The sequence below is a fragment of the Phycodurus eques genome, chromosome 14, assembly GCF_024500275.1.
Source record: "Phycodurus eques isolate BA_2022a chromosome 14, UOR_Pequ_1.1, whole genome shotgun sequence".
Lineage (NCBI taxonomy): Eukaryota > Metazoa > Chordata > Actinopteri > Syngnathiformes > Syngnathidae > Phycodurus > Phycodurus eques.
In genome coordinates, this window is record NC_084538.1 from 6,997,237 (window position 1) to 7,020,033 (window position 22,797).

General features: G+C 40.5%; 1 protein-coding gene across 8 annotated transcripts in view; it reads right to left on the reverse strand.

Moving 5' to 3' along the window:
* The window catches only part of meis2a (Meis homeobox 2a), a 113,793-nt gene that overhangs the window by 25,380 nt on the left and 65,616 nt on the right, over nt 1–22,797 (reverse strand). For all 8 annotated transcript variants that reach the window (XM_061696546.1, XM_061696547.1, XM_061696544.1 and 5 more), the window contains exon 9: nt 7,584–7,660. In XM_061696546.1, the coding sequence (XP_061552530.1) occupies nt 7,584–7,660 (77 nt within the window). The remainder of the gene's footprint in view (nt 1–7,583; nt 7,661–22,797) is intronic.

Here is a 22,797-nt window from a genome sequence, read left to right on the forward strand (position 1 = left end):
ATTCCACTGCATTGTTTACACATGAGAATTGGAGTTGGAAATTGGAAGAAAATTTAAGCCCTATGCAACAATTAAGGTGCATGGAGCAACATGAACGTCAAATATCTAATGCAAGAGTCCACACAGTTAGCCTAACAGCATAATTACCTAGGTCGTTATTAAATTACGATCACAACATCAATACAGAATACAAATGTGGTTAGTAAAAATGTGTTTTTTTTCTTTATGTCTGTGTAGAGTCTCAGTCATCCAGGTCGTGGTAATCTGCAAAGGTAGAAACGAGCCATCTAGACTCTTCTTGTTTGTTGAATTTGTAACGTTTAAAAATGACCTTGGCAATTATGCTATTAGACAGACTATTTGTATTTCTTTCGATATATGTGGACTTTGGGTGACAGAACTATTTAATGAAATTCATTTCATATGATGAAAACACCATTCAATAATTGCAAAAATATATAATACATTTTAAATTTGAATTTGTGTTGGAGAATTATTTTGTAAACAATTTCAACAAAACAAAATCAATACAATGAAAGCACTATTTTTTATAAAAAAATTTTATGCCAATTAAAAGAAAAAAAAAGTTTGTTTTATTATATTAAAGCAATATTTTACTTACAAATATTTTTATACCACACTTTATATGATATAAAATATGAATTCTTAATATGTATTTTTATAATAATAAGGATGATTAATTCTATTAAAAGTATAGTTAAAATGATTTAGAAAAAATATAATGATAAAAATGTTTTCCTATGAAATCCCACTAAATTCTCAACAGAAAAGTCCCCTCCATAATTTGCACTGTTTTGTTTCCTGTTTGTTTGCTTTATGCATTTTCTCACTTTTGCACCTGCCTTCAGGACGCCCCATAGACACTATGCAGTCGTTGGCTCATGCCACTCATATAGCCAGCTGATTGATCATTTAACAACAACAATAATAATAATAATCATCATCATCAGTGTACTATGCCCTCCCCGGTGTGAATGGTTGCAGATCTTGCAGCTATTTGACGTCATCAGTGGGCACAGGCCGTCTGGCGCCGTCGTCTGGCGGATATCCTTCCCTTATCATGTGACCTGTGCTCCGACACGGGGCAAAGGTTGGCCGAGAGCCGCCCCTGTGTCTTAATAACTCACTCATTGTATTCCTTTCTGCCGCTAATTAGAGCCTCCCTCTCTCTCGTGTGTGTGTGTGTGTGTGTGTGTGTTTGTGTGCGTGTGTGTGCGTGTGTGTGTGTGTGTGTGTTTGGCATGTGCGTATTCCCCCCTGGGCTGTAGAGACGAGCCAGAGGAGTAAAAATAGAGTGTGGCTTAGTGCCCTCTTTATTGTTATTAGTGCTCCATTGGCACAGCAGTCCGTCATCATATATGCCAAGAAGTGACATATTCTCTCTTTCTGGCTGCCTGTGAAGAGGAGGGAATAATGAGCGGCCGATTTCCTGCCTTTCTTTCAGCCGTCTTTCTCTCGCCGTCGTCTCGTGTGTTTATACGATGGCTACGTCGCCGTGGTGGTAAATAAAGGCGGGATATCTTGCTGGGTCCGATGCCGAAGCTCCTGTCAGGCTCCATTTAGCTCCAAATGATGGCCCGCCAATGTCTCCAGAGACGGCATCCTACTAGCTAGAAGCGTCACCTGGTTGTCTCCCAATCTCTGTCAGACCTCCGCCAGGACCCAACAATTCGAAACAAAAAAATCCTGGCATAAATCTTTCCTACATCACCAAATTGGTGAAATCCTCATTGCATCACCTAACTAACAAATGGGCAAACAGCGATGGAAATTGCCATAGTTTTCTTTTTCTGTAGTAAACTTAAGATGTATTGCAACTTACTAAATGCATATAAATGGGGAAGAAAAATCCTTTTTCATAAAATATGCAGGACTCTTGACCAAGACATTGCAGCTCAAGTCCAGTATATGGGTATAAATGTGTGAGGAAGATTATTTAAGATCTCTGGGAAGGCAGGACCAAAAAACATGTAAACGCTCCTGAATATAACCATTAATATAACGGCAACAACAACAATCACGGAGGAAGAGGCACTACTTTTAAGTGGTATTGTGTGAAGAAAAAAAAAAGAACAAAAAGAACAAAACTGTTGTGTCGTCCCCAGGTGCCTCCGAATCAGTGTCACATTACACGGAAGACATCCCAAAAAAAAAAAATCAAAGACTTTTCATTTTGGCGTCATAACGCTTCACCAGCAAATCAGTGATCGTGGATTTTGTCACACTACAAGGAGTTTTGTTGTTCCCAACGAAATATGTCAGGCCCAATCTAGAAAATTGACCGTGATAGCAAATTGGGCCAACAACCGTGCTAAAATCTTGTAGTCTTATCGAGGCATAATGTATTTAGATCTGATAGCGTGGGGGTAGAAAAAAATCCTGTGCTAACCAGTCGGCCATCCTGCCGCCTTTTTAGATATCATGCTAACTAATTAACAAACCTCACTGGTAACTTTTTTTATTTTCTTCCTCCTTCAAAATAACATCCATACATTTTAATCTGGAGCCCCACTCCAATCAAAAGTGGTTTCCTCCCTGCTAATCAATAAACAGCGATGAAAATATTTGTATATACTGTAATTTCTCGTGTATAATGCACACCCATGTATAATACGCATCCCCCAAAGTTGACCTAAAAATTCTGGAAAACCCTTCTACCTATGTATAATGCATTTTTACAAATGCTACCCGTATGATCAAAACATACATTTTTCAAATAATTATTCTGAAGCATTTTATTTAAGCGCACAATAATTTATTTTATTTACTTGCTCTTATTTTGAAATTTACAGCCCTACTTTTATTTAGTAAAAGAAAAAACACACAGTTGTGCTAATATGTTTGATTACCCGGCCAGAATTTGTAAGGTGCATTATCATCAAACAAAACATAACCATAAGGAAATGAATGATGGTTGTTGTTCAGTCATGAGTCGTATTTAAAAAAAAAAAAAATATTTCACAAATTCTGCCAGAGTATGTAAATTTATGAGCATAACTGTACATATGCAGTCATATGTACCCGTCATATTAAAATGAAAGTGTACACCGTTAACATCTCTAGGTGGCAGTGGCATATTGAAACGAACGTGTAATGCTTTTTCATAACCTCTAGATGGCGGCATACATTTATAAAATGGGAAAGTTTTTTCCATTCCCCCCTATACCTATGTATAATGCGCACCATTGATTTTGGAGATTTTTGGAAGGGGAAAAATGCACATTATACACTAGAAATTACAGTACTTATAAATGTGAACAAAATTCCTTGAGCTGCATCTTATTCGAGAGCCGGACCACATATTAATAAACCTTTTCGAAAAGAAATGGAGAGGAATGAAAACAATTTCCTTGGCGGAGGTAACTAAGGGTACACTATGCACTTACGATACCTCTGCAAATAGCAGAAGAGGTCACAATGACACATTAGAAAAAACATGTACACAGAGTATGCACACATCGGGTACCATTAAAAGGACAACTAAATAGCGGCGGAATAGTGGACTTTAACCTTTTACCGTGTTCTTTATTAACAGTGGCTGACTAATGCATTCAGGTGAGGCTGTTAGCTAATGATGCGGACTGGAGATAGTGGCTATAGGAGATGGACTCAAGGTTTTAAAGCGGTTGTTTTGGGTGCATGTAGGTGAGCTGCAGGTAGAAAAGGGAGGACGGTTTGACAGGGTAGGAGGGGACCAACTGCAACACAGGGCAGCCTTGTGCAGTCGCCCGACCACAATTGTGGCGGAGGACAAAGCCCTGATTCAGCACATCCTTTCCCCCACAGGGGAGAGCGCTGGAAACCCAAGACAGCGGCCATACAGCCCGACGCCCCCCCCCCCCTCGACTAACCACCACCACTACCAATCATCTGTCTCACTGGCTGCATCTCTATCTGTCTTTGGCCCGTCACGTTGGCAGCGGCCACGCATCAAAGGCAAAGACAGAACAATGCGAGGGCCTTGCCAGGAATTTGAAGAGCTTTTATTTTTAACAGGAATTTCGGACGGCAGCGGTGTGTCATGTCCCGGGCTAACTGGGTATCTCAGCTTGGAAAGAGAAAACACAGGCGGGAGAATAAAAAAACATATTTCAACACAGCTAAAGGTTCGAGGTATGAAACAGTTCTCCCCTAAAAATGAAGGTAGCGTCTGCAAACTTTCCAAGAGTTTTATTTTTTCTATTTCATTCATTTAAACGACAATGCGACGTAAAAATGATATTCGATTACATGAAAATTCCGAAATACGATGTTGTAATATACATGCCAGGCCAGTAGTTGGCGATGTCACTTCATAAATAAACAAAACCAGCAACTGCTTATCTTCCCGGATATTATTCGGAAAAACGTATCTTGCCTGAACTACATTGACGTATGTATGGGTTGAACATTCCTGCTGATCATTGAACCATTGTGTTGAAAACAAATGTCGCCACACATCAAATTTTCTGAATGCTTCGAGCTGCAACAGATGTGGCAATTTCAGATTTTAACCTATTCTGGATGGGTCGGGAACATATTCAACGGTTTTTCAACAGGGTTTCTCCCTGTTCACCACTTGGGCAGCAGTTTCCACCCATTTGAAATGCAGTCAAATAATCACCGTGACTAAGCTTATCTCATGACTGTATGTTTTTTGTTTTGGTTTTTTTTTGTTGCAAATATGGCACCATGACCACTGTTAAGAAAGGCACCGTTTTCCAAAGTCAATCTTTGTCTATTTCCCCACTCCTGCTGTATTAATCACCATGACACAGGCGAGGCGACTCAATTTTCTGCTCCCGTAGGTAAGGTGCGCGTCATGGCAGGGTAGGCTCTGAGACGGCTGGTGTTAGCCATGAAAACAGGCAGCTAATCTTTGCTTACCGGTGTAATTGAAATGCTATCCACACTGTAGGGTGCATTAAAGTCTGATAACAGCGGTTCCTGTGGCCAATTTAAGTAGCTTGGCTCGGAGGGGGAATAAAGTAGAAGGGTGAGGGAGGAATGGGAGGTGGTGAAGGTGGTGGTGAGGGGGTTGTGATAGATAAGGCTGACAAACCAGGCTAATTCTGCAGGCATGTTTCTCATTGTGGTCCAAGAAAAATGAGACGAAGAGAAAAAATGAATCAGAGAGGGGGGAAAAAAAAAAATAATCAATTGACCCTCGGGTGGCTTGTCGGCCCGCGCGCCTGATAAACCTAAAAGCTTCGTTAATGTGGGCCCGTCTGTACCCGGCAGATAGAGCACTTTGTAAATGAACCCGCTTTGATAAATATATTAAGGAAAGCTGCGAATAAAAGGCGCAGACTTGTCATTTGTAAATAGAACCCCCCGCAACACGGAATTAGAATGATAAAATGGGGTTCCATATAATTAAGTTTGTGTAAGACCTGAAATCCGTGCAAATACCTTCCTGGCGTGCTGAAAGGAGCCTGTCACTTCAATTAATCTGAACATCACCCTGAGAATGTACGGAACCAAATTAAGCCGCAGATAAAACCGGGGCTAGTATTTTGATAAGTAATTCCTGTATCATTTCTTTGCTTCTGTGATCATTTTATTTAATCCACCACCCCCAGTTATGTGCTAAGCCGTCTACAAAGGCCTCACTGGCCTGGCCACCGCCACCTTAATCCCACCGTATAGCTGCCGTAAACCGGGGAGGGGGCGGCTGGCGCTTTTTGTGTGGGGGCACCGGTGGCGGAGCTTGGTATGGGATTTTTCGATGGCAAGGGTGGGCAAAAAGGGGGTGGGGGTGGAGATTGGTGGAGTGCTTGTGGGTGTGGGGGCTGCAGGGGTAGCTTATTATCTCCCTTAAATAGATCCCAGTCAATACATGTGTATCAAGCCACAAAGAGGCGCTGACTTAAGCGATAACCGGAACATCCTGGTAGCTCACACATAATAATATTACAAAGTGTGTGTGTTTATTCGTGTGCGTGTTTGTGTGTGTGTGTGTGTGTATTTGGTAGGAGGGATGCACAGAAATGGTTTACACACTTTAGAAAAGGGGTGGGGTCAACCTATCGGGGACAGAGAAACCTTCCTATAGGGGTCCATTTCCACCATACATAATGCATACAGTATTTGGATTGTATTTAGTACTGTTACAATCATTCAAAAGCAATAGGACTACTGTATACAAACGTTGTGAACAGGAGCAACTAGCTAGCCTTGTTAGCTGTTGCTGGCTAAGCCTGCAAGCGCTACAGATACATTAGCATTTTGCTTAGTGCGATAAATAACAGCACACATTTATTTTATGACTAGCAGAATCCTTACTTTGGCCTAAACAAATATTGTAAACAGGTGCGATTAGCTGGGTTTGTTACCTTAGTTGACAAAGCTTGCTGGCGCCATGGATATTAACTAGGCCTCACATTTTGATTTATTGAATTTTGTATTGTGAACAAATACATTATATCCTAATATGAAGCAGAAATTGTTTTTGTGTATGTCGACTTTTGATGTATTGAACTGACTATGCCGACGAGCGCTTAGCTTTATCCAGATCAACAGCATTAAGGGGAAACACTGTTCCTGTAAAGCTGATGCGTTATGTTACGTTACGTTATGTAAGGATATGTTTCTGTAAAGCTGACACACTCTATGCTTTATTTTTGCGATCATTCAAAAGCAATAGAACAATACAAAAGTTGCAATCATAAGCACTTAGCTAGCATCATTAGCTTAGCTGCTAACACCACAGATTGAAAAAAGCCTCACATCAGTAGAGTAACCTCGGCATTTTGTTTGACAAGGTAACGACACGGATACGACACAGCTTGACTGTGACTGCTGATTTTTGAGGGATTCTATTGACTATGGAGATGACCACATAGCTATATCCAGATCAGAGGAATGAAGCTGCAAAAGGGTTCCTGTAAAGCTGGCTAGTTCTCAACTACCTATCATGGTCAGTCAAAAGCGAGCAAGAGACCAGTACAAATGTTGCAACCAGTTAGCCTCATTAGTTTAGGTGCCAGCCCCACGGATAGTAACTCAAATGAGCAAAACAGGTCCTGTAAAGCTGGCTGGCTCTCTATTTACTATTACAATCATCCGAATACATAAAGTCCGTTGCAATCACGACGTAGCCTTCTTAGCATAGGTGGTTAAATTTGCTAATGCCAAAGATTATAACTAGGCCTTCTATTGGTATCATAAGTTGAGCATTTTCGTTGACAAGCTACAACAGCATAACAAGGAGCAAATAAAAGTGTGCCTGTTGATTTGTGAGGGATTCAACTTATTATGAAGATGACTAAATAGCTTCAGCCAGAGCTTGCATTTATCTGGATTAATTTGTCAGTTCTTGTGCAGGTGCAACAAGTACATCTTTGAATCATAATTACCTTGTAAAAGAGCAAAAAATATATCCAAAAAATAAATAAATAAATAAATTGGTGCATCGTGATTGGCCAGTCAGCATTCCGGGTGAATTTTATGGCAGGCCACATGAAATATTCTGCCGGGCCATATATAACTCTATATGACCCATGTACATATAGGAGCCTGTAGATTCCCTCCCCCCTTGCTTGAGAAGAATGAGGCAGCTGGAGGTTGAAATGTGGACTCACCAGTTATTTACTTGTAAGATGGTGAGGCCCGTGTCTTGGGCTAGCTGCTTCTTCTGCTCTTCAGACGGGTACGGGTGCTGTGGGAGACAAAACACACACTCATTAGCTTCATAAATATCGTCAGGCATGCAACAGTCTGAAATTCCTTGCGGTTTGCCAGTTGCTTTCGACATTTTTTTCCCATGTTGGCTGCATTGCACTCCACCTCCACCGTGACATGCACCCAACTACGCTGCTCCCCCTGCACGGTATAGACAGGGGCGGCAAGCATGGGTCCGCCCATCCATTAACGCAAACACACAGACACACATACAATTGAGCTTAACCTGTCAGAGCTGGCCAAACAAGTTTGTCAAAACCGTCAACCTTACTGACCCCCCCCCGCCCCCTTCAATACCACCCTCACACAAAACATGTATAGACTCGACATGTATGTACATAGTCAAGATTTCGTTGGTACACCTAGATGCAGAACAATCCAAAATGCAAAATTCATTGATAAATCGATGTTAAATAAATAATCACTAAAATTCAATGGGGTTTTTCCTGGCCTATCCTTGTGTCAGTTTCCTGAAAATCAGTTCAGTAGTTTTTGGTATTATCGTAACTAACCAATTAACACATGATAAAAACAAATGAGTCCTTTAGTGGAGATAATGAGTGATTTTAAAAAACAATAAAATAAAAATAAAAAAAGATCTCCACCCGTGTTACTGATGGTTTAGTGGTACATTCGTGTGACTTTGGTGCAGGGAGCATGGGTTCAGTTCCCACTCAGTGACAGTGTGAATGTGAGAGTGAATGGTTGGTCGTCTCTATATGTGCCCCGAGATTGAGTGGCGACCATTTCAGGGTGTAGACCACCATTTGCCTGAAGTCAGCTGGGATACGTTCCACCTCCCCGTGACCCTGAACACGATAAGCGGTATAGAAAATGGATGGATGGTTGAATCTGCACCAAAATGTAATGATATATTCCTTTTATCATTTCATGAAAATCAGTACAGCAGTTTTCTGTGAGCTTGTTAACAAATGATCAAACTGTAAGTAGTTTTGTGGCAGTATGGGGGAAATCATTCTTAATCTGGAGCAGCACCAAAATTTAATGGAGTTTTCATTGGCTCATGTGCCACCTTTCCACAAAGATTCAATAAAATCAGTTCAGTGGTTTTAACGTGATGTTGCCAAGTAACAAACTGTGGAAAATAATGTCAGAAAATGAATCTGCTCTTCTTTTCATGCAATCCTGCTAGGTAACAAAGAAGGTTGATGAAAACACAAAACTAAACAAATATGTTTATACTGTTGCTTGTGAGGGGGCTTTCATTCCGTCAACACAATGCGGCCGAGATGTTTCCACCTAAGGACACGAGGCCGCGATGACGCCAATCATGTCGGCTCCGATGGAGGCAACGTAGGCCAACGACGTACACTGTACATGGCGGGCCTTGGGCTGCTTGGCTATGAAGCATGACAAAACAACGGTGACTGCCACTGACAGATGTCTTTACGGGCCACATTAGGAGCTGCGCGCACGCAAACGAAACAAATGATAAACTGTGTGTCTGCACGAACGCAAACACAGCAGAAGTGCACACGGTCGTGTAGAAATATTCATAGAGTTGACACCTGCAAATCAGCACACACCAGAATTCCTTTTAAAAGATGACACTTCAATCTTCCTCGATTTTCAGGTGGTTTCAAGCACCATTAACATTCTTCCGCTTCAAAGAAAACACCTACACGTCTTACTCTTCTTTCCCCCCCTCTAGCTACTTTCCCTTGCACGCCCATATCAAAAGCAGATTAGCGCAGGAATGCCTGCTAAATTAATTCAATTGTATGTTTGTATTGATTGATTTTGTGCTAAAATAATACACTGAGAAAACAGAAGTAGGATGGGGGGGGGGGGGGAGAATGTATCTTTTACGCGACCCTGTTAACTAACAAACCTCTTCCCTCTTCGTTTTGCCTGCTGAAACACACTCTTATTTGATCAAAGTATGAAAAAAAATGCTTTGAAGAATGCACTCAATTAGCAGCGAAACCTCACTGTATTGGCCAAATAATGACTCCTGTCTGCACGGAAGGATTAATCTAATGTGTCGTCCTTGCTGATATGTGAAATGACCGACAGCGTAATACAAAATAAGCTTTTTGATTGCGGGGTGTTGACAAGTCTTTGGCTTGGCAGACGAGCGACTTTATTGACTTACGTACGAGCATACATGCACGTCTATATCTGTGTCTGTGTGTGTGCATGCGCAAGCATGTGCTGATGAGTATAAATATGACACAGAAATGCCACTTAAACACCATATCGTGAATGGGTGTTTGTTTGAGTTTAACATGTTTACCGATTTAAACCCATTTAGATTTAAGTGGAAATGTATAAAACAAAGTCAAGCCCTAGTATATTATGTTTGTGAAAACTCCTTGTAACAACCACACACCAAAATATAACTCCACACTGCCACAAATTGCTCAATTTGTCACAAAAATGCAACATTTTGACCATTTTTATGCATAGACATGCAGTTAAGTAAACTTGATTAATTTGTCTCTGGTTGTCTCATTTTATGACGCAACTTCCGGTTTAGGGCGTGTCGACGTTTCCCCATTGACTCTCTTTAAAGGTTTGACATGCGCAGTCGGTCCTCATGAAATATAAACTCTATTGCTGAGGTACAGTTGGTAGCATTGGGTTCCAGCACCCTTTAATGTTAAACCCCACCCCCATCGGGTTACTGTAAAAAGGGGTTTGGTAATGAAAATAATGCTATAGCTCCACATTATTTTTTTATTTTTACATATGACGATTTGACATTTTGGTACAGATTCTTAGCAAGAATTACGGAAGTTGAGGCAAATTTGTTTTCGAGGCCCACATAAACTGATGTGGTGGGCCGGATTTGGTCCCGAGGCCTTGGGTTTGACACCTGTGGCCTAAAATGTTAAAGTTTGTCACGGGAAAGCTAGATTGTGATGTAAACTGGCCTAATATGACCATAAAATGCAAAAATAAACTTTTTAATGTGACCCAAGAAACATGTAAGCAATCTACTAAAATGTATACATTTTGTTTGTAATCTTATTAAATTGTTGTCACAGTCTGTAAAAGGGAATTTGAAGGTAAATAAAATGCAGGCAAGACTAAAAAATGAAAAGTATCATATGTGATTGTTTTCGACTCAAGAAATTCACTTTTTGTATGTCTTGTTTGGTATGTTTTTGAATGTATGTATGTATGTATGTATTTGTCTGTCTACAAAATGTTCGTAGCTGCGTAAATCCGGGACTGTGCAGGTGAGATGAATGCTTAGGAATGAAAACCATGCATTCGTTTGGTAGAAGGCAATATGTTTCATGCTCAATGTATTCACTTCTTTTTGTACGACGCGCCAGTAAATTCTCATAACAGGTTAAATGAGGGAATTGGAGGGTATATAAACAACAAGCTTGGTTGCTTGACAATGAGGAAAATTAACTGCCAGGGATGAGTATGTGCGTGTGTGCAACAACATGTAACGGCAGTGAAGCCTGCTTTTGCTATACTCCCTCCCTTCCACCATCACTTGTGTGCTTCTCTGTGTTTTCACATTAGCTTTGACCTCGGTCAAACTCACACCCTCCTCTTCCACGCACACACACACACGCACAAATGAGCAGAAGACAAACAGTGATGATGACATGGAGGAGCAGTGTAGATTGGAAATGGGAGTGGGTCATTTACATTGTATTAAAGCTTCCGCAACCTACCGGAGCTCATCATCCATCCCCCCGTGCTGATAAATAGCCAGCAGTGTTCCATAGGAATGATAATAACGAGTGGTAAGAACTAACGGGAAAGATGTGTCATCAAGGAGAGTGAGGATGCTAAAAAGACACCCACTCAACCAACAGAAATTCCGAAAACGTGAAATAACGTTGTGCAATGGCTGAGGACAAACAACAACGCCATCATTGCAAGTGTAAAAATAAACCTTTACGGGTTCCACTGTGTTTGTTTCAGCCCCAACACCCATGCCACCCTGATTGCTTTCTTACTAGCTCCTCTATCTAACCCCCACCACCCAAAACCCTGAAACCCACTCACTCACCAACACTCCGACACATCCATTTTACGATTCCGACTGCAGGCCACCCACACTTTATGTTGTGGCAGCTTTCCTTTAAGCATGGAGCTCTGAAATCTCAGCTACAAACACACAACACATGCACCAGCACACAATCACACACAAACAGATGGACATGAGACGCGAGTCGCCGTGGTGGGCCTCGTGGTTACGAGGCGGCAGGAGCCGTGAAATCGGAGAACGGTTGTTTAGACCCCCGAGTAACCTCATGTTAATTGCCCCGCCTCAAAACACAGTAGACATGAATAAAGTGTGGATCCAGCATATTGGTTCACACTTTTTTAAAATTCTTCTTCTTCTTTTTTTTTTCAAGTATTTATTATTGCGGATGGAGTGAAATGTTTGGGTACTGATTTGGATAAAGATCTGGGATATGTATTCAGCCTATATATATATATGTATATATATATATATATATGTGTGTGTGTATCTCCACGTATACATGTACATATTTTTTCACTTTATGTATACATATTTACAGAAAGTGAAAACTATCCTACATCCACATCTTCATCTAAATCAGTGGTCAAAAAAATAAATAAAGCCCCCAATAAATAAATACTTAAAACAATAATAATATAAAAAAGGGGCAGAAATATCCTTGATACATAGTTTATCCCAAAAATGTGTTTTATTCATTGGGTTTAGAGGAAAAAAAATAAAAATAAAAAATCACCTCACTCCGAATAAATAAACAGTTTTAAATTATTTGAATATTTTTTGCTGATGCTGTGCGGATCCATTTTTTGCTTTTTATTTTATAATTTTATGTATGTACTTATTTGTTATTTTAGGCACTTTATCAAAAATGTTTTATTGGGTTGATAAAAAAATATGTAAGATTGTTTAACCTGGATTTAAATTATTATTTTTTTTGCTGTATTTGTTTTTTACATTTATGTTTTCAACGAATAATGTTTACTTTAGGTAGACAAAACACAAATGACAGTTATTTGACATATTTAGCACCCAAAAATTGACAGCCATAATACTGATATAAGAAGCCTGTGTGTCAACACGAGATTGATATGTGATATTTTGTCGCAACCGAAGTACACACACACACACACACACACACACACACACACACACAGTGTATATATATATGTCATCATCCTGTGAACACAAACAATGTGACATGACAAGGGCGATAATGAATTGTATTAAATGTTCGCTGCAGTCTAAACCCTGATGATTTCTTACTGTATCCACCTGAGACCTTAGGACATGATTATTTAATGGATGGAACACAAACACACAGGAAGACACTATCAATAGCCAACCTCCTTCCCCCCTCCCCCCTCCCCCGACAGCTAGCTTTGACCAATAGCCTTAAAAGCGGCCTGACCACAGTCTAATAAATAATTAGCGGCCGAGACAAGAAGCTTCAATTTGTCAGCTCAGATCGAAACCGCTTCGTTAATTAAGTTAAGGCAACCATGCTGACGCGAGCATCTTGTCTATCATCTTAAAAACATGCACCCAAACACATTAACACACACACAGACACACAAGTGGATAAAATTCTGCAAGTGCATGTGATTGAGGCTCAATTACAGGGGGTGATGTGTTCTCCCTTTCTGATAATGGCTCCTGTGGTTGGAGAACATTACAAGCCGTAACCCCGCAAGCTTCCAAGGGGTACTCGCACCACACCCCTTTGACTTTGCCGCACTTTTTCGCCCACACCTACCCCGTCCACGGTGCCCATACGTCGAAGCCGTTGGCCGCAAACTCCCTCAGACGGATCATTATCCCGCATTTCATTCGGCCCCTCCGCTTGATGATTTCGACCCTCCCATAGGCCTCCCCTCCCCTCCGGCCACGGTGGACCCCTCCGATTGATGAATGACATCATCAGCGTGTGACATGAGTTATAGACAGCGGTCACAAGGTTGCAGTAGGGCTTTGCGAAAACCTATTCCACGCTAATGACTCCCAGGAAATAGGCCTGGTATTGGCTGTTTACCCCGTCGCCACGACGACATGGAAAGGATTCACAACTAATGACCGCTGTGAAATATAGGTGGAGTTTAATGACCTCAAGATGAGGACGTGATTTTTTTCAGGGACATTTGTGTGTTGTTTGGCTAGACATTTGGGTACATTTGTGGCATGGATTTATTTATTTTTTAAAATCTATTTATATTGGGGTGGGTTGTTGGAGCCAAGATTTTATCATGATTATTTAATTTATTTTACATTTTGGGGGCCGATAGTGACCCAAGAAATTTAAGTACGAAATTTTCATAAAGGAATGGATTTCCGGCGGCACGGTGGACGACTGGTTAGAGCGTCAGCCTCACAGTTCTGAGGAGCGGGGTTCAATCCCCGGTCCCGCCTGTGTGGAGTTTGCATGTTCTCCCCGTGCCTGCGTGGGTTTTCTCTGGGCACTCCGGCTTCCTCCCACATCCCAAAAACATGCATGAATTGGAGACTCTAAATTGCCTGTAGGTGTGAATGTGAGTGCAAATGGTTGTTTGTTTGTATGTGCCCTGGCAACCAGTTCAGGGTGTACCCGATGATAGCTGGGATAGGCTCCAGCACGCCCACGTCCTTAGTGAGGAGAAGCGGCTCAGAAAATGGATGGATGGATGAATGGATTTCCAGGATCCAGGATATTTTGTTCACTTTAAATATTTTTTTTAAATCTATTTATTTATTTCAGCTAACCAAGGTGTGTGGATTTATCTGTATGTTTACTTCAAATATTTAATTTTATGTATTTACTTTAATTATTTGAAATTTCTAGTAATTATTGCTTACTGTAAATTTAAAAGTTACTATTTTGTCATATATATTATTATTTTATAAAACCTAAAGATGATTTTATGACTTCTTAAAACGTTTTTGGTGGTAATATGTAAATTGACTTTTTATTTGTTTCTATAGGTTTTTTTTAAATCATGTTTTCACTTTTAAAAATTATTATTATTATTAATTATTATTATAAATTGTATTTCATTTTATTCATCTAATGAACAACATTGTCCTCTATTTGAATTATTTATGACTTTTTTTTATTTAAAGAGGAATTATTTTGAGTTTTTCCAGTACCACTTTATAATTGATCCTTGATCTATTTATTTATTCATCCCATTAAGATGCTTATTAAAATATCCAAAAGCCAAACAAATGATGGCAGCATTTGATGGCATTTGCTGTGAGTTTTGCATGTCGTTTAACAGCAACACCCTTCGTACTGATTGGAATCGTACTTGTTTTTAATCAAAGTGACTGCCAGTTGATGGTATTATTTGCTGTCAGAAAATGAATGCAATCAAATATAAAGAATGACATTTTAATATGAAATCTGCATGCGGGGAGGGAGGTGATTGGCACATTTTAAATATCGACTCCCCGTTATTAACGTTTCAATTGGCTTTGGTGACAAACGACAAAGACAGCGAATGCATATCAGCGTTACGACGGATCAAAAAGATATGACAAATAATGTTTTTCAGAATCAATCATGATTGTTTACTAGCTTGTGTGACTTTTTCGATGCGTTTTTTTTTTTTTTTGACAGTTTTCCTGGTCATAAATTTGAGAAAATAGAGCAAATGGAATGACAAGCGACAATTAATGTGAGAATATTATTGTTCAAAGGAACCAACCAGCCAGGAATTCTTTTTAAAATGAAAATAGAAACCAATGTTTTAAGTTTTATTTAATTAAATGACTCTCTTTGTTGTGGTTAGTTGCTTTTTGTTTCTCTTTGTGGTCCTTTGTGAATGCTTGTGGGACAATTTTGGTGTTTCATTATAATGTAGCGAGCCAAAATGAAAATGGGCTTTACAAGAATGCAGTAGGATTTGGTACAAAATTTTGTGCTGTAATTAGAGCAAATACAGACAAATTTGGACAGGGAATGGGAAAAAAAATCAATAAATAAATAATTTCACAGTAGATTTTAATAGCATAGTATAGCCATCCATCCATTTTCTGTAGCGCTTTATCCTCACAAGGGTCGCGGGCATGCTGGAGCCTATCGCAGCTATCTTTGGGCGAGATGTGGGGTACACCCTGAACTGGGCGCCAGCCAATCGCAGGGCACATATAAACAAACAACCATTTGCACACACATTCACACCTAAGGGCAATTTAGAGTTTCCAATCAACCTACCATGCATGTTTTTGGGATGTGGGAGGAAACCGGAGTGCCCGGAGAAAACCCACGCAGCGGAGAACATGCAAACTCCATACAGGTGCAGCCGGGATTTGAACCCCGGTCCTCAGAACTGCGAGGCAGATGTGCTAACCAGTCAACCACCGTTCCACCAGAACAGTAAATTGCATTATTCATTTATTTATTTATTACTTTGTTCTCTCTTTTATGAATGGGAGAGGGGGAATTTTGGTGCTTTTCATTATACTGGTATTTACACTGCAAGCTGAAACATGAAAACTGGAGCTTTACAAGAATCCAACAGAAATGTATACAAAATAATGAGCTGTAATTAGTTAAAAAAAAAAGACATTAGACAAGAAATTTGAAAAATATTCAGTTTTGTCTATTAAAAAAAACCCCACTTCATTTTCTTGGAACTCATCGCTAAAGACTCTGGGACACTATTGCTGGAAAATAGACCAGTTCAAACCTAGTACAATAATGCCCTTTTTACACCATTTCCTATAAAATGCTCACGATAACGTCACGTGAATCTGTGGCTTAATAACACAACTTCCACCTAAACAACCACCCACGCTTATAAAAAGAGCTCACCCAATGCCAGCCTCCAAAGCGCAACCACTCCATGCCAACCGCTGATAACAACCAATCAAAGTGCACTCATATCTGCACTCATAACCCCCACCCCTGCCCCCAATGCACATTCAGAGCATACCAGCTCCTGTGTGAGGGGGCTGGCAGCGGACTTCCCTTTTGACAGTAAAAAAAACGGTGATGACTACAAACGCAAGGTCGACTGGCGAGGCCCGAGGCGAACAGAGGAGAAGAATGGTTGCGTGTGTGACTGCTAGCTTGGCAGTGCATCACCACTACACTGATGCCGCTGGACCTGCCCCAGGACGCCGGTTTGCCCCACACCGTTCATTCAGAGATGGTGCGAAGCTGTAGACCTACAGTCGCAGTAGAACGGGTGAGGAGGGGATGTGGGGGACTAAACGGAGGGAGACGGTGAGGAAGGAGCCCCGTGATTGTAGAGCTTGGCGAGGCTAAATAGCAATCACTCCCACGCAATCCCAACGCACCTCGAGACTCACTGCGCCGAGCAACACAAAGAGAGAAACAAGCGCTTGTTTACACGTCGGCATCATATAAAACACATGAAGAACACGGGTGGGCTTTTACCCGTACAGTGGATAAAAATGGAGGTAATCATTGAACAATAACATTTCCTCAAAGAGTAACCGGGTAAGTCATCCACTTAAAAGGAAACTAAATCCTTTTTTTTTTCTCGCATGAATACGCTGTATGTGCCACTAGTGGCATAAACACGGTATTCTAATCCATATTACGTTTGCGGAATAATAATTAACCATATTAATTCATAAGTGGTTTGAACTCAAACTATTTTAAATGTTTTATTTTGACGTGCATGGACATTGATTAATTAATCGTTTAATTCTTATTCCATGACCGCAATATTAATCATATTAAACTAGTGGGGGCACATACAACGTATTCCTGGCCACAAATTTTGGCCGTTAGTTCCCCTTAGAGAAAATAAACACTCTATGAAATGTCACCCTTTTCCGGTTCGGTTCATAGAGGCTATTCTTCGCACACGGACATTCAGAGCTCATCTCTGTTGCTAACCAAAACAGCAGCACTAGCACATAAACAGAACAACAACATAGTGCTTATCCGTTTTAGTCACTGGGTGCGTCAGCGACTGAAGAAAAAATTAAATGCCTCCCTCAAATAGAATCTATAACAGACATTCTTTTCCCATTTAGGTAAAAAAAACAGCCGTAACGGGAAGAACCTCGGTTTATTAAAGGTCAAACGTTAACTGCTGAGCCCATTTGAACATTGTTGCTAACCAAAACAACAGTATCTAACACTTTCTGAGAGGTATTCATTTAACAACACTGATTTTTTTTTTTTTTAATAGTAATCTCTGTAGCCCAAATAAATAAGTGCCTCTCTCAAATGGATTCCACCCTTGTCTCTTGAGGAAAAAAATTTTCGTAACTGGAGGTATCTCAGTTCATTAAAACCATTAAAGAGAACGTTGAGCTCATTCGAGCTTTGTTGCTAACCAAAACAGTAGCACCTACTGACACTCGCAGAGAGTTATTCATAAAAAAATAAAAAAATAAAAATAATAATTCCTCTAGTCAAGGTGCCTATTATAAATGCCATAACCTAATTAGTCGCCCGGTGGGTCATCCACTTAAGAAAAAATAAACACCACCCTCAAATACCGTACATCCCATTCACAAAAAAATATGGTTGTACCTGTAAGTGTATCAGTTCATACATGCTATTGTTCACACATGGACCTTAAACAGTTGAGTTGGTGAGCCCATTTGAAGACCATTGCTAATCAAAACAGCAGCTCAAGATAAGATTCACTCTCAGGTGCATCAGCCGCTTAAAGAAAAAAAAAATTAACGACTTCCTCAAATGCCGGTTAGCAACCGGGAATAGATCAGTTCATAGACGCCATCATTCACCCAGAGTTGACCCCATTTGAAATCCTTTGTTAACCAAAACAGCAACACCAGCAGAGACATGTAAATGGTCTTTGATCAGTATGAGTTTTAGGGTTTTGAGGAGACTCCATTTCAGCAGACTCAGACATCATTTACTTTATTTGACTCCAACAAATAAAATGAACAAACCCGCCAGCTATTATTTGTGGAAACACGCTATGTGTATTATTGTAGTTTTCAACTGCAATGCATTATCCTGCTGAGCTCGTCGTAATATTTCGGCTATATTTACTAGCTTACATGTACACTACTATTAGATGTTTGTGTGTTTACAGCTCATTAGTTTGGAGAAGGTGTACCTTATGTTGTGACCGGTGATCTATCAAAGTTTGCCAATAGTTGCGTTTTGATCTCATTTGTAGCCGGCAGCTGCAGAGTTGAGCTCGTTTTTAATAACGACGGCGCAATATGACCCCCCGTGGGGGTGGGGGTATGCTCCCGGGTTTTCTTCTTCTTCTTCTTCTTCTCCTCCTCCAGGCCCCAGCAGCTATCGCTTTCTTGCTAACCCGTCTGGCCTCATCACGTCACCTCCACCCACCCTACTCCCCTCGCAAGCGTCATTCAAAGCTTCCGCTGGAGCTCTGAGCCAGGTCCTACAGGGCAGGAATTTGGCCCGCTTTTTGCAAACCGGCCCATGCTCGGCTTTGTTGTGCTAACTGCCCGCTCAGGGGCACACGGTGCTCTCCTTACTCTCCACCTCACCTCATGTCAGCAAACTACAATTTTTTTTTTTGTTACAGACGTTTGGCTGAGGTGATTAAGTCAAACGGTTATTTAATTTTCCCGATTGAAATGAACTGAAATGACATTAGTTCCAGACCCCCAAAAACCACGAGCATTGTTTTGTTATGTTTAGAGAATGTAAAGCAAAATTAAAAAATAAAATAAAAATTACTGCAGGTACTGCAGTATTGGTCTGTTGCATGTGTGCCTTTAACCTCAGACACTTTTTTGTTGTTGTTGTTGTTTTTTTGGCTCGACAGGATTCTCAGCTTGAGCCAGTATCAACCAGCTTTTTTGTTCACAAAACAAACAAAAAATTGGGATCTCCCGTGACTGGTAACAGGCATTTGCCCTGTTAGCTTATGACACTAGCCAGTAGCTAGCTAGCCATTGATTCTGGGTGGATCTTTTTTAGCCTTTTTTTTGTAGGTTTCTACTTCCGGTTCTTGTTCCAATTCACATTGTCTTGGTAAGACTCACAGTCAGTATCAACTTTTTGTGAAGGACTTTATTTGGATGTTCTGTGAATGGTGCATTTGCTATGTTAGCTTCTTGTGCTAGCCACTAGAACGGATTGTGATCAAACTGCAAGGTACTACTGAATGCAAAAGTTATATTTCAAGAGCAAAATAATACTGTATATTTGAAGTCATCTGTAGACTGTAAACTGTTTTTTGAGCATGTGAAGGGCCCATAAGCTGATAATTTAAAGGAAGATTCCAAACTTAGACTACAAAATGTTTCATTGATTTTGCGAGTAGAGGTAAAATTGTTATTTTATTTTATTGATCATAAAGCTGGCACGCAATGTAATAATAATAATAATTCATTTTATTTGTAGGTGCCTTTCAAGTCCCTCAAGGTCACCATACAAACAGTTAAAAGAAATCAAACAAAAACAAGTTAAACTGGCAAATGATATGGGAAATGTTTCGAAGGTCAGGTAGTAGTGAATTCCAAAAACAGTCTTGTCTTGGCAAAGGGCTTTTTAAGGGATTTTTTGTTACTTATCCTTAGTTAATGTGCATTATATGTCAATATTATCGCAGGACATGAAATGTTTTGCTAAATTTGGAATCACGGGAGGAACAAAAAATGACAAAATCACAATAGTTGTAATTTTTAAGACCACTGAAAAGCAGATTGAAGCAGTACATTTCACTTTTAGGGATAATTAAAGTGTTCATTTTGGAAAATCATTCTTTTTCTTCTCTATCCAACCCTAATTGAAAGGCTGGTATGCCTGTCAGTGCAACCAAACGAGCACTAGCGCGAGCCTCCCATGCAAAGCACTTGCCACTGTTGCCAGTCATAAAGTCATTGGGAGCAACAGCGAGCTAACTAAGCTTCTGAATAAACAGTGCCGCCGTTTAATGATGTACGCACACATTGTAAAAGAAAGGAAACTGCAGTGATTTTCTAAACAGGACTGAAGGGAAAACAATGAATCACCGGCATCATGTTACATTAAAGCTCATCTATTGTGAGCAGATAATCTTGTTGGGACTTAATATTAACATACAGAATCTCCTTTTAAGGCCAATCAGCCGTCCCCTATTGTGTTGTGTGTTTAACTTGCCAATTCTGAGTAAAGCGGAGCTGATCTTCAGTTGAAATTGAAACAGATTCATTTGTGAGAGAAAGAAGAAGAGGACGAGGAGGGGAGGGGGTGCGCTGCTCAAATAGAAGCTTCTGAGAGTTTCCACTTGACGGCTCTCCCTTTCATTGTGCATTAACTTAATGAGCATAAGTATTGGGATACACAAGTGAAGCCTCTGCTCCTCTTGCCTCTTCTGCCTCCTAAAGAGTTCACATTCTCCAGTGAAAGGCCGCGGCGCTCGAACGGCGAGCCTCGGGACACGACAAGGGCGCAACCACTTACTGAGGACAAACAAGAACCCCAACCCACTACAAAAACACACTCACCCCTGGGGGCCAACTGTGGAATGTCACACCAATTTGAGAGATATCATAAGATATTTGTAATGTTATTTTTTTTTTGGTGTGTGTGTGTGTGTGTGTGTTCAGGTCACTGAAAAAAAATTAAAAAATAAATCAAAAGGTGGTGGGTAATATTTGTCTATTACCCCCACTCCCCACGCTCCCATTCGCTTCCCCGCTCCGTGCCGCAAACAGCTGCGGGGGGAAACTTCCTGTTTGCTAATGATGCTAAATGCGCTCAAGTCAGCCGTGTCAAATTTTGCCTCCCTCTTAAAGGAGCGAGCTGGAAAAGAAAATGTGCCTTCCTCTTCTTATATTTTCCCAAAAACATGCGTGGTAGGTTAATTGAAGACTCTAAATTGCCCTTAGGTTTGAATGTGAGTGTGAATGGTTGTTTGTTTCTATGTGCCCTGCAATTGGCTGGCGACCAGTTCAGGGTGTACCCCGCCTCTCGCCTGAAGATAGCTGGGATAGGCTCCAGCACGCCCGCGACCCTTGTGAGGATAAGCGGAACGGAAGATGAATAAATGAATAATACAAACGATAATGACTTCCGCACAGTAGATTAGACAATTTTTTGGGGGGTCATATTGTCTTTAGATAATTAAAAAACAGATACTGTACAAATATCATTTAGACTTTTGCATATTACATTTTGCATATTTTAAAAATAAATATATTTGTTTTATCAATATTGTTTAAAAAATGTTAAAATGTTGATAATGTCAGGACAATGTTTGCACTCCTTTTATTTTTAGTTTATTTATGATCTAATAATTATTATGATCATTATTCACACCGATATTATACAAATTACATTAGAGATGTTATGCTATGTAAATATTATTACAGAAAACACAAATATTACATCACTGAAGACAGCACAGTACATTTTGTGTATCGTATTTTATGATAAATATAAAAAATAATTTTTGTTTGTATTGTCATCTATTTTTTTTTTAAATATAACAATAAATAATGTCCTTCAAGATTTGCACAGTACTGTACAATGGTACAACAAAAGCAGTCCAACTTGAAGTACAGCTGAAGCACGACTGATTGAGTTGATGGTAAGCAAAGGTGCATTCATGCGAGATTCCAAGTAACACGCATGAAAACAAAGCCGGCCAAGCCTTTAATAAGCGCCACCCTGCCCCAACCTGTTGTGGCTGCAGATTTTTTGGGGGGCCTCTCAAACATGCATATCTTCCCACTCATCCTTTCATCTCGTCAAGACGCTATCTCCTGCCATTGCTCAACACAGTCGAGGGCGGCCTGACAAATGCCCCGAGGATCTTGCGCTCTTTCGCTCACAATGGCGAGACGACGCACGATGGAAGAAGGAGAAAGGCTAACATAGTCGGATAATGGCGGAGAAGCGTTCCTCCGTCCTCCTTCTCGGCTTCGGTCTTAGGCTCAATCCTGCCCGGGGGGCCGAGGGCCACCTTTGACCCGGCTGGCCCGCCTGCCTCGCTACAGCCCTGTCGTTTGTTAGGGGCTTTATCCACTGACAAAGCAAGGCAGGAAGTTGGCAGCCAACCAGCAGCCCCATGGGAGGATGACCATCAGCTAGCTCAGCTTACTGCTTATTACAGGATGGTGGGACGCATGTGTGTGTGTGTGTGTGTGTGTTTGTGTGTGTGTGTTCTTAAATGCATAAATGTTGTGTGGCTGAGAGCAATGAGGCTAACCTTCTTTCTCAGGCTTGCTATTTTTTACTACAATGGCTG